Here is a 13,504-nt window from a genome sequence, read left to right on the forward strand (position 1 = left end):
TAACCTATCATAACTGAGTGTGTTCTTGGTTAAATCGGTGATTTTTTGTATGACTTACCAGATGTTCCAAGTCCAGAAAATGTTAATATCGAATCGAAAATTTGGACCATAGTTGATTCATCTTGATCAGAAATTGCACTTAAGCAATACGGAATTTGTTGCTTACTAAAAGCCCAAAACGAATGGGAGAAGCCTTTATATGTTTCACCGTGATCTTGGACGTTATCTCTTTGCTCAGTTCTCAATTTTTCAATCCGATGCTTTGACAGACGTCTTAGCGTGTTCCTTAAAAACCCACCTTGTTCTTGAGGCTTTCGAACTATGTTCATGTCGATTAATTGCCTTCTACTTATAACAACATTCTGATAAAGCCTCGATCTATCTTCATGAGTTGTTCCTTTATTTTTTTTTGAGCAGTCGGTTATATTTAAAATCCAGTTCGATAAGGAAGGACAGTACGAAATTATTAAGGATCCGATTTCGTCTTTTTGTAACGTCTCAAAAACAAAACACTTTTGCGAATCAATCAAAGAACATCCATCTCGAGGCTGGACCGTTTGATGAGTATTACGATTCAGTGATATAGTTATAAAACTATCGCTGGGATCCAACATAATTGATTCGATATCGACGTATTTAAATTGGTAAATAACAAACTTATCTTCCGGTTGAATGAACATTATTCCATCACAGTTTACTCCAAGAATTATATTGTTTACAAAGTTCCAGTATCCTTTGTAAATAACACTATACATTGTTGTGCCATAAAGCGGGTACTGCATTACGCAACTTAAATATAGTACTTTTGCAGTTAACTCATTTCTTGATGATCCGTATTGCCTATGTGCTTGAGCTAGAATTGGAATCCAGAACTGTTGCTCTCTAGTCTTTGATATTCGACATGGCAAAAAGTTATTGATGTCGGAATAATATTCCGGTTTAGGCTGATTTGAAGGATCTCCTAATGACACTTGAGCTTGCAGTCCAGCTAGTTGAAGAGCCACTTTTTCGCTGACAGGGAATTCGTCACTCTACAACGCAAATAATTTTTAATTAAAATAAACAGTTTTATGGAACTTTTATGGAAGAAGTGGATGTGGCTAGGGGAAAAAGGAACGTTTCCGACACCATAAAGTTATGTCTGTCTATCCTATAAGACTCAGCGCAACAACAATTTGCATCCCTTTTGCATTTTGCTTTTATATCACACTCAAAAAACGATTCAATACCATGTTAGTGAAAAATATCTTTGCAGGACATATAAATAAAAATGTTGGTTTTCTGGATCCTATTGAGTTTGATCAAGTTAGCTGTTAATTTTTAATACAACTTCTACAAATGGAGGATTGAATTGTTTTTTGCAATAGTCGGAAGTAACTTCTAGTGATGTCCCCTGTAACTATATATTAGTTTTGCTTACCTTAACAACGCTGTATACTGCCTGTGAATATAACATACTGACTTCGACGGGATCTTGCGATAATTCATGAGTGGATTTAAATAATCGCTTTTTAAATACAAATCTATTTTCTCCAGAAGTAGATCCATTTGAGATCCGTTTTAATGTGTTGTTGGAGGTTTGTTTAATTTCCCATGCCGAAATAATGTCATATAAATAATCAAAATTTTTTATGTGTTCTTCGCCATCTGGGCGAGATTGATATATGGCCCAACCATCAATAGTAGTTAAGTTTAGTTTGTCAGCAAGTTTCTGCACAGCATCTCCTGCTGTGTCGGTCGGGTGAACATCTATGGCTTTTGTACGAGCATCCAAGAAAAAAAAACGGCATACAATAGTTCCGAGTCGTCGCATTGCCTACAAGTTTTAACGTAGAAATGTATTTACATATATTTACTAAAGATATTAAATGTTTTGTACAACAATAAGACCGTTCTATTTACAAGTCAGGCTAAATAATACCATTACTTTTATACCCGGTACTCAGTCAGCATATATGGATATACATACATACATATGTATGTACATCTATGTAACCTTCTATTTATACCCGGTACTCGAAGAGTAAATAGGGTATATTGTATTTGTGCACAAAGTGAATGTATGTAACACACAGAAGAAAACGTTTCCGACCCATACAGTATATATATTCTTGATCAGCATCAATAGACGAGTCGATTGAGCCATGTCTGTCCATCCGTAGGGAATGGCCATATCTATCAATCACCAAATTGGGATTCGATTGGATCATTATTACAGCCAGAATGAAGAAATTATCTTGCAGTGGCTAAACTCACCCTGTCCCGCAGCTTTTGTTGTTCCTTTCACATTCTCTCATTCACACTCTGCTTCTGCTTCACTCGGCCCCTGCCTCTGCCGACTTTTAACCCACCCCGTCCAGCAGCTTATATTTGTTTTTTTTTTGTGCGGGCGCTACCCCTGCCTCTGCCGCGAGTCTGCAGTGTGTGGGTATAGGGAAGAGCGTCGAGCTAACGTGTTGGAGCGTGTTGGTGTGAGTAGTGTTGTAGATGTAGATGACAGATGAACAAAATTTGTAAAATATGACCAAACACCACTAAAGTGCAGATGTAGTACTGAGTGCCGGGTATAAAAGTTGTGACGCGTAAGAAGCGTCTCCTCGTTTTTTTCTAGTTCTACATTTAACATTTTTCTCGCGCACGCACTGCATGTGGCATAGTGTGAGACAACAATAAGCAAGCACAAAAAAGTTGCTGGAGGGGTTGGGGGGTAACGGACGGAGAGACAGACAGATTTTATGGAGTCTGAAACGTATCCTTTTGTTCGATACACCCATTTACTCTTCGAGTACCGGGTAAAAATATGTGGACTGCCCTTGTGTTCCGGACTCGCATTAAACTAAGAAATATGAAAAAATATGTTTACAAATGTTTCCTTAATGACTTATCAATGCAAACGGTGAACATTATACTAAATGCCAGTCAAGTAAAATATCGCAGTCTGTTACATTTTTTTTCGAGCACTGCCTAAGTGCAAACAGTCAACAGTCAGAAATCACACTATTACCAAAATCAAAACCTCTAAAATTGGATACAAATACAGTATATCCTATATACTCATCGAGTACAAGATATAAGTATATAATTTTTTACCAAAATATCTGGATATTGTTTTAATGTTACATACAATTTTTTTTTCTTTTTCTTATATTGCTGCATATACTTACAGCAACTTCGACACTAGATGGTGGATATACTCTCGTAGATACCTTTGTACTTTTGCAGTTATCAAAGCACCACTGGGCATATTGTCTTAGTTTTCCCTCTAACATTTTTAAGTTTTTTTTTAAAAATGACACGTAATATCTGAAATGAATTAATATAATAAAAATATAGTCAATACATTGGTAAATGTTCGGTATGCATAATATATACAAACATATGTAATATGTATGTAAATATGCTCCAAAGACGGAGAAAAAAAAAACTCCACGATTGGCTGCGATCTGTCACACTGCTGCTATTTAAGCTCCTGGCCAATATCACTTTTAGCTTATTAAGAACACAATGGTCATTTGCATTAAAAAGTTCGTAATTGTTTGGAATAACCATTTTTTAGGAAAATCGAGTAGAAATCAACCTCCGAATATGGATTGGGGCACTGAAAACATCCAATCAAGGGACTATTTGCCTTTTGAAACATGTTTTTATATTTAATAAGATAAGAAAATTGAGGGGTCATTGGTCTTTGACGAAAGGGGCCTATGAAGCCTCGATTTAGAGATAATTTCTTCAGAGATAAAAAAGCACCGAAAATAGGTTAAAATGTATCAAAATGTTTCATCTTTTTGTAAATTACTTTGAAGACAGTAAAACCAATTTCAAACACCAAAGTTTGCTTATAGTCAGGCCAAAAAGTTAAATATTATTAAATAAAACCAAGAAACTTTAAAACGAGGAGGAAAGTTATGAGAAGCTGCTGAAGCAGCGACACTGCTTTACAAAATTTCATCTGATTACATTTTTACCTACATATGCCATTTACATTTATTTATTTACATTCTTTCATTTAGCAAAATTAATATTTTTGGAAAGACGTACAGACAAACGGACGAGCAAACAGGCATGGCTACATTGAATCGTCTATTTATGCTGATGAATCTTATAAACTTTATGCGGAAAAGTGTTTTACTGTGCAATACGCACATTGCTTGTACCACAACTGGCACTACTCGAAAAAATCACATTTTTTTTTTTTTCGACCAAAACCAAACCGACTTTATCAGATCGATTTGGGGCAATACATTTTTTCAATGCTTTATTTTTTTATACCCGGCACTCGAAGATTAAATAGGGTATATTGTATTTGTGGGGAATAACGGTTGTATGTAACGCACAGAAGGAAACGTTTCCAACCCCATAAAGTATATATATTCTTGATCACCATCAATAGTCGAGTCAATTAAGAAATGTCTGTCTGTCCGCCCGTCCGTCCGTCTATCCGTCTGTCCAAATTTGGATCCAGACTTCTGTATGCTCACACTATAACAAGTTTATTTCAAAAATGAGCCCCGCCATCTTCCGCCCAGCAACAGCGACAACCTCCCAAAGCTACAATTTTGAAGATAAAAGAAACTAAAAACGCCATTCCGTAGGGAATGACCATATCTATCAGATCACCGAAATGGGATGGGATCCGATTGGATCATTATTATAGCCAGAATAAAGATATTAATTGTGTATTAAATAAAGTGGCTAAACCCACCCCTAAACCCAGCTTCAATTTGTTGTTTTGCACATTCTCTCATTGACACTCTGCTTCTGCAGTGTGCGGCCTCTGCCTTTGCAGTGTGCGGTTCTAGGAAGGGGGGTAAAAGGCGCATGTTGGCGTGAGAAGTTATGTAGATGTAAATGTTGATGAAAGATGTAGCAAAACTTAAAATTTAAGATTTGAAAAAAAAAAACCGTTAAGGTACAGTTGTTTTACAGAGTACCGGGTATAAAAGTTGTGCATTTTTGTTTTTGGTCTCCAGCACAGGTCACGAGGCCCGGAAAAAGGGTTCGTTACAACTGACGCCCAACGTGGGGCCTCACGACCAAAAAAAGTAAAAAACGTAAGGAAAGGTGGTCTGATAGATCAAAGGGCACGATGGGAAAAGGACAATGGATCCACAATTTGAAGAAATAGGAGCTGGTGCAATGCGCTCAGGCGGTTGGCGTACGATTAGAGGCGACGCTAGACGAAATGAGGAAGGCGTTCAAAGAGTGGGTTAGAGAACATGGCGGAGAGCCAGGGTATGCGGATCTACTGGAGGTCTGGGAGTGTAGGGCGAGCAGAACGTCGCCGATGCCTCGGGCTGACGACAAGCCGGCCACTTATGAGCAACTCGCTCTACCGCAAGGGAAGGCGGCGGCGGCGCTATGGAAGTCCCCGGCTGAGTTTCAGCAGGAGCTCATCGCGAGCCTGGCGGTGCCCGAGCGGTCGGTCACTCCGACACCCAGCCGGCATCGACAGGCAAGCCGAGACAGAAGCCGAGACCCGGAAATGGGGGTTCCATGAGCCACAAGGCCCACGGCCGGCACCCCTGGACTACGCTAAGGTGGCCAAGCAGGTGAGAGAGTGGTCATTCCGGTTCGACGGAACGACGAAGCCTCTCGAGTTCTTGGAGCAGGTCGAGTGGTCCGTCGAGACGTACGGGCTGGATCCGGACCTGATCCCAAGAGCGATGCCGGAGCTCCTGAAGGGGCGGGCACTGATGTGGTTTGTGGCCAACAATCGGCAATGGAAGACGTGGAAAGACTTCTCCAGCAGCTTCCAAGCGTATTTCTTGCCAAGAGGATATTTTGAGAAGCTACTGCAGGAGGTGAGGATGCGGAAGCAGAGGCGGGGAGAGCCATTCAAAGATTACATGGTGGAGATGCAGACTCTCATGAGGCCCCTGAAGTGTCCACAGGAGGAGCTTCACGCGTGAGCAGCCCAAGAGCTAGGTCGAGTGTTCTGGTGAATAAGTGAATCGAAGTGCATAATAGCGGAAATCGTAACGGGACCAGCGACATCGAATGCCCAGGTGAGTCTTGCATAATCAGAGTGAACAGCAGATTTTCGGACGAGGTTAAAAGTAGAGAAAGGCGAACCGTTGGAGTGCGGAATTGGTGTGGCGGATTAAGATCAATAGCCCCAGTTCAGCGGCACCAACGTGCAACGCCCGGAGCCAACCTTCCGAAATCGGCAGGTCACAAGATAGCGATAACATAGCCATAAGCTAGGCTAAGCTATAGAGATTAATATATTGAATAAAACCCCAATTGTCAGAAATAAACCAATCCTGTGTTTTTGCTTGGTCGTCGAGGCAACAATACAAATTCGTTGCAACCACCCAATTTCCCGCTGAGTCAGCCCAGCACAGGTCACGAGACCCGGAAAAAGGGTTCGTTACAACATGTATTATATTGTATGATATTTTCAGAGGTAAAACTCTACAATTATGAACAGATAACACTATTCGACAAAATCGTACTTTTTTTTAATGAGGGATTTACATTTTTTTAAAGAATTATGTTTTTTTCTATGGCAGAACCGATTTTTAAGAATTATTAAAGTCTGGTATTTTTTGTAACGGTCTTTTTAGCGCTAATTTTGTTCACACAACTTAAATATCTTAAATCTCGATGCAATGAAGTTATCTTTTCCATAAAGCTGATAAATGCATCTATAATGTATACCTTTAACATTTTGTTTTTAGCTTACCGGTTAAAAAATATTAAGCTTTGAAATGCAAACGTAAGCGTTGGAGTGTTATAAAAACGTTTTACTTCAGCAAATATTAAATTACCTGAATAACAATTTACTTGGCTGAAAAGCGACAATTAATAGACACATTAGCAACCATATTCGATCAGTCCATTCTACATTTGGATTATTTGTGGATTGTCGAATGCATTGTACGAATATTTCGTCACGTATATCTTCTCTTTCAATGCCCAATCCAATAATATATTGAATAATTTGAAGCTCTCTCTCTGCATTGAGCTCTCCACGCATATATTTCCAAAGTTCCTAAAAAGAAAAAAATCGTTATACGTTAATTTTTAAAGCTTAATCGTATGTACTACTCTCGTGTTACCGCGTTCGTAGCTGAACTTTTCGACCGATTCTTATAAAATGTTTGTTGCATATTAAGTAGGCCTAAGTAGGCAGTCACGAACAGCCAGGGGGCGGACCAGCGGCAAACCGATCCAAGATACTGCCAAATCTGTCATTCGGACGAGCGCTCCGTACAGCTATACAAAGCAGAGGTAGCACAAGTCGGAGAAGTCTACCTAGGGGCGAAGCTGGTCGCAGTCCACTGGAGTGAGGTGCCCAGTAAACCAAGGGCGAGAATATGGGTGCCGGCCTCTTTGAAAGAGCCAGAACCATCCTCAAAATGCTGCTATGCAATCCGAAAATTCGAACGGCAGGAAGGAAGGAAGGTCGTTAAAGTTAAAGCGACGCAGGGCCCCTCGAAGCAAGCCGTGGTCGTCATCAACAAGTAGTCGCTGGCCCCGATGGAGGCAGCAAAAGGATAGCTCAACTTCGGGCTTAGCTCAGTCAGCACAAAGTTGTACAATTCGGATGCAGCGGCCAGGGCGCGTCCTGTCGATACCCCAGTCGAGCAGGGTGCTGCCTCGGAGATTGAAGCACCCGACAACGAGCTGGAGTTGGCCCTTGAAGGCGGGTCCACGGACACGGAGCTGATGTTCGAACTCGAGGCGATGCGCCAAAATTAGAGATCCGACGCGTCAGACGCCGACATTACAGCGGTGTAGAATCGTAAGTATCCCTCTGAGGCTTCTTCAGATAAATCTCCACCACTGTAAAGCTGCAACTGCTGCTCTCATAATCTGCTTGGAAGCGAGCGGAGTCGAACTAGTAATAATCCAGGAGCCTTGGGTGGTAGGACACAAAGGTGTTGATTAGTGCGGAAGAACTACAAGCTGATTTTAGTGCCGAACGAAAGTACAATTCGCACCTGCATACCAGCTAGAAAGCACATAAACATCTTTCTGATCCATAATTTTAGCGATGGCGATAACACAGCAGCCAGCCTAGAGCTGCAACGGACACACTACAGGGAAGTGTCATCGTAGATGGCTCACGAGAAAAGCGACGCTCCCAGCGACCTCGTTCGCAAGATAACCATCGACATCGAGAGGTCAATTACAGGTCTCCTGATAGACTGCGACGCCAACGCCCACCACACCCAATGGGGGAGCTCTGACACAAATTTAATGGGTTAGTCACTTTTCAACTTCATCCTAAATTCATAATCAGGGCAAGAACCCCACATTCATTATAAAGATCCGACAGGAGACCATAGACCTTACCCTAGTGTATTACTACTAGTAGTAATAGTAATCGATAATGGGTTGGAGAGTCCTAGTGTACTCAACAGCCCTAGAATAACTTCTTCCCTCAACAGCACCAACATGCCCTAATACACAAGACAACCTAAACAGTTTTGTAAATCGAGTCACGGAGACATGCAACAAAGCCTTAAAGGTTGCGTGTCCCTCCATTAAACATAGAGGGAGAAAGGAACCCCCCTGCTGGGCAAAAAAACCTTAGGATGGTAATAGATAAAAAACTAAACTGGAACCTCAATACAAAATAAAAAGTGACGAAGTCTACAATGGCCCTATACACTTGCAAACGAGAAGGGACGTGTGAGACGTCACAACTTGTATACCAGGCACTCAGTACTACATCTGTACTCAAGCGGTTATATGTCAAATTTTACATTTTTTCTTCATCTGTCATCTACATCTACAAAACTTCTCACGCCAACACGCTCCTTTAGCTCGCCCCCCTTTCCTAGAGACAAACACTGCTGAGTCATGGCAGAGGCAGAGACGAGGTAGAGGCAGAGGCAGCTGCCGCACACTGCAGAGAAGCATTTTTGAAATACACTTGTAACAGTGTGAGCATACAGAAGTCTGGATGCAAAATTTGGTGGATCTAGCTTTTATAGTCTCTGAGATCCAGGCGCTCATAAGGACGGACGGATGGACAGACATGTCTCAATCGACTTGGCTATTGATGCTGATTAAGAATATATATACTTTATGGGGTCGGAAACGTTTCCTTCTGTGCGTTACATACAACCGTTATTCCCCACAAATACAATATACCCTATTTACTCTTCGAGTACCGGGTATAAAAAGCCATCGGACCTGGCTGTTGGCTGAACCCACGTATAGTTCAATAGATATACGAAGCTGTAGCCAAACCAACATAGTACCTCATAGAACGAAATATTGCGTTTCCAAGGAGTACAAACCAACCCCCTTCGAGGCTATTATCCCCCGCAGAGAGGAATGGCACGAGTAAAAATTGAAAAATATGACATTAAAGGCAACTGCATAGCAGACGAGTTGGGCAGATCCGGCACTAAACTCTCCCTTAACCAAGATAAGGAGGAAATCCGTATGCCAATGGTAGGCTTACATGCTCATCATAAAAGAGTATTATACTCTCCAATCGAACAAAGATGGCAAATGGTTCCAAGATGTCGCACCACCTGACAACCGTGGCCTGACATCACGAAAAAGCGCACCACTGTGCTATGCGAACTGAGTAGGGTAGGTGCAGGGTTGTCATTTGCTCCGCCAAATTGGCATTAGCTAATAGGCAACCACCCAAATAGGCTTGGTGCCCCCCGACTTCTGGAGACAGTGGAACATCTGTTCTGCTCTTGTCCGGCTCTCAGTAGAAGAAGGCTAAGATACCTAGGCTCACTTTTTCTAAAGACATTTCATTTCTTCCTGGGAAGATAGCAAACTTTGTAAGGGCATCGGAATGGGACCACTGCTGACACCGTGCAAGGCGGGAGGAGAAGAGGAGTGGATCCAAGCGGAATCACAACGGGACGAAACCGTCCTAAGTAAGTCGGGATTTTGACAATCTGGACAACCGCATCAACATAACCTAAAAACCGAAGTAGGTCTGCGAATAGGATGTGATCAGTTTTTCATCTTCATCTTTCATCCTCATTAATTTGTAATAGTGATTTTAGTGTTTTTGATCAAGTTAGCTAACGTCTGTGTGTATATTTTTATACCCGGTACTCGAAGAGTAAATAGGGTATACTGTATTTCTGCTCGAAAGTGGATGTATGTAACGCACAGAAGGAAACGTTTCCGGCCCCACAAAGTATATTTATTCTTGCCCAACATCAATAGCCGTGTTAGTTTCTGTCTGTCCGTCCGCCTTGTTTGTCGGCTAGTAATCAGAGACTATAAGAACTAGAGCCATCCAGACTGCAATGATATTACACTGATACAAGTTTATTTCAAAATTTCACCCCTTCCGAACCCAACCAACGCCGAAAATCTCTCATATCTACAATTTTGGAATCTAACTAGTCACAACTTTTAAACTGTACCTTTGTGGTTTTTTCGAATTTTATATTTTACATTTTACATTTTCTACATATATCATCTACATTTACATCACTTTTCCTACCACTCCCTTTTAGCTTACTGGACGGGGTGGGGCCACTGCAATTTAATTTCTTCATTCTGGCAATAACAATGGTCCAATCTAATCTCAATTCGGTGATCTGATAGATATGGTCTTTCCCTACGGAATGACATTTTTTCCCTTATCTTTAAAATTGTGGATACCGAAGATTTTCGCCTTTTGCTATTGGTGCTGATCAAGAATATATATGGATATACTTTATGGGATCGGAAACATTTCCTTCTGTGCGTTACATACACTTTCGTTCACAAATACAAAATACCCTATTTACTCTTCGAGTACCGGGTATATAAATAAAACGAGAAGGGACGTGTGAGACGCTTCTTACGCGTCACAACTTTTATACCCGGTACTCAGTAGAAAATCTGTACTTTAACGGTTTTTTTTTCACATTTTAAATATTAAATTTTTTCTAAATCTTTCATGAACATCTACAACACTTCTCACGCAAACATGCGCTCTTTTACCCCCCTTCCCTAGAACAGCACACTGCAGAGGCAGAGACCGCACACTGCAGAAGCAGTGTGTGAATGAGAGAATGTGCAAAAAACAAATAAAAGCTGCGGGCTGGGTGGGCTTAGCCACTGGAAATAAATTTCCTTATTCTAGCTATAATAATGATCCAATTTGATCCCAATGGTGATCTGATAGATATTGTCTTTTTTTTTCTTCAAAATTGTAGCTTTGTGAGGTTTCGCCCTTTTGCGGGTCCGGAAGGGGCGGGGCTCATTTTTTAAATACTTTTGTAACAATGTGAGCATTTTGTCTGGATGCAAAATTTGGTAGCTCTAGCTCTTATAGTCTCTGAGATCCAGGCGTTCAACAAGACGGACGGACAGACATGCATAGACTAGGCTATTGATGCTGATCAAGAATATATATACTTTATGGGGTCGGAAAGATTTCCTTCTGTGCGTTACAAACATCCGTTATTCCCCACAAATGCAATATACCCTATTTAATCTTCGAGTAGCGGTTATAAACATAATATATCCCAGACGGTAAGTTAAAGCCACAAAGTGTTTGGATACACTTTATAGATGTATTTGTCCGATATAACGCATACAGTCAGTCTGCTGTGATATCACACTGTTACACGTATATTTCAAAATATCTCTGAAAATCTTTGGCTCACACAATTCTGAGAATTCGAAAAAAACTCAGTTTCGTAGAGAATGACCTTGTCTACAAGATCTGGTCGGATTATTATAGCCAGATTAATGACATTTGTATACCCGGTACTCGAAGAGTAAATAGGGTATATTGTATTTGTGGGGAATAACGGTTGTATGTAACGCACAGAAGGAAACGTTTCCGACCCCATAAAGTATATATATTCTTGATCAGCATCAATAGCCGAGTCGATAGAGCCATGTCTGTCTGTCCGTCTTGTTTGTCGGCTAGTTCTCAGAGACTATAAGAGCTAGAGCCACCAAATTTTGCCTTCGGACTGCTGTATGCTCACAGTGTATTTCAAAAATTAGCCACGCGCCCTTCCGCCCCCGCATCAGGGCGAAAACCTCCCAAATCTACAGTTTTGAAGATAAAAGAAAACTAAAAACGCCATTCCACAGATGAAGAAAAAATTTAATATTTGACAAAACACTGCTGAGGTGCAGATGCACTATTGTCCCAATGACCAGTTTTGGTGGCTGTTTACGCCAAATTAGCGCAAAGGGCTTATGGCCGGGAGCAATTAGTAGTTTGTATAAGTAAAATGAATTTGTAGCATTAAGATATTGAATTGTTGCATTTACGACATACTCACAGAAGTTTGTTGCTAAAGAACATACATGTAATATGTGAATACGATAGAGAAAGAGGAAGAACATGCATTTAAGGTGAATATCGAAATTGAAAATAAGAAGAGATTAAATTGATTTGAATTCCGACTCGGTCGAACCAGCAGCACTTGGCTTTTTATTTCGAGATTTTGATTCCGAACTGGTTGCGAGGAGTTGCGGAAACAGTGGCCAAAAGCAAAATTTTTAAAAGTTAAAACCAAGACTCGTTTTTTAACGCTGTGTATTAGAAAAAGAATGACCATCAAAGTTGCGTACCAGCAATTTTCATAGATGACGCCACCTTCGAAAAATCTGCTGTGAAACCTAGCGGTCATTATTGCACAGAATGTGCAGGGAAAAAGTACCAATTTTATAGCTGTTTTAAATATCTCATAAATTGGAAAATAGAATTAACTGATCCAATTTTTTTGATGCATTTTATTTAGTAGGCTTTTTACTACGTGTAATGTGTAAATGTAATGTGAACGATATCTAGTGGTTGGCGATGTCAAATTTGGTTCTTTTTGCATGTCATTTTCAGCTTATACTCGAAGTTGTTGGACATTAACAACTTAAAATAAATTTAAACGAGAAGGGACGTGTGAGACGCTTCTTACGCGTCACAACTTCTATACCCGGTACTCTGTACTACATCTGTACCTTAGCGGTGTTTTGTCAAATTTTACATTTTTTCTTCATCTGTCATCTACATCTACAACACTTCGCACGCCAACCACTTCTTGAGCTGGCCCCCCTTTCATAGAGCCTGCTCAAGGAAACTGAGCAGGCACTGCAAACTCACGGCATAGGCAGAGGCAGCGGCCGCACACTGCAGAAACAGAGTGTGAATGCGAGAATGTTAATGGTTTAGCCACTGCATATTAGTTTCTTCATTCTGGCTATAATAACGATTCAATCGGATCCCAATTTTGTGATCTGGTAGATATGGTTTCTTATCTTCTTTTATCTTCAAAATTATAGCTTTGCTAGGTTTTCGCCCTTTTGCATGGGCGGAAGGAGGCGGGGCTCATTTTTTAAATACACTTGTAACAGTGTGAGCATACAGAAGTCTGGATGTAAAATTAGGGGGCTCTAGCTTTTATAGTCTGAGATCCAGGCGCTCATAAGGACGGACGGACAGACAGACATGGCTCAATCGACTCGGCTATTGATGCTGATTAAGAATATATATACTTTATGGGGTCGGAAACGTTTCCTTCTGTGCGTTACATACAACCGTTATTCCCCACAGATACAATATACC

At 40.8% G+C, this 13,504-nt stretch overlaps 1 protein-coding gene across 2 annotated transcripts in view; it reads right to left on the minus strand.

Annotated features, from left to right (window-relative positions):
• LOC117590020 (unconventional myosin-VIIa) overlaps nt 1–13,504 on the minus strand; it is a 46,049-nt gene that overhangs the window by 8,334 nt on the left and 24,211 nt on the right. For both annotated transcript variants that reach the window (XM_034282310.1, XM_034282309.1), the window contains exons 14-17: nt 6,771–6,994; nt 3,165–3,303; nt 1,421–1,816; nt 59–1,031 (exon numbers count right to left, since the gene is read on the minus strand). In XM_034282310.1, the coding sequence (XP_034138201.1) occupies nt 59–1,031; nt 1,421–1,816; nt 3,165–3,303; nt 6,771–6,994 (1,732 nt within the window). The remainder of the gene's footprint in view (nt 1–58; nt 1,032–1,420; nt 1,817–3,164; nt 3,304–6,770; nt 6,995–13,504) is intronic.

The sequence above is a fragment of the Drosophila guanche genome, unplaced genomic scaffold (genome assembly GCF_900245975.1).
Source record: "Drosophila guanche unplaced genomic scaffold, DGUA_6, whole genome shotgun sequence".
Classification (NCBI taxonomy): domain Eukaryota; kingdom Metazoa; phylum Arthropoda; class Insecta; order Diptera; family Drosophilidae; genus Drosophila; species Drosophila guanche.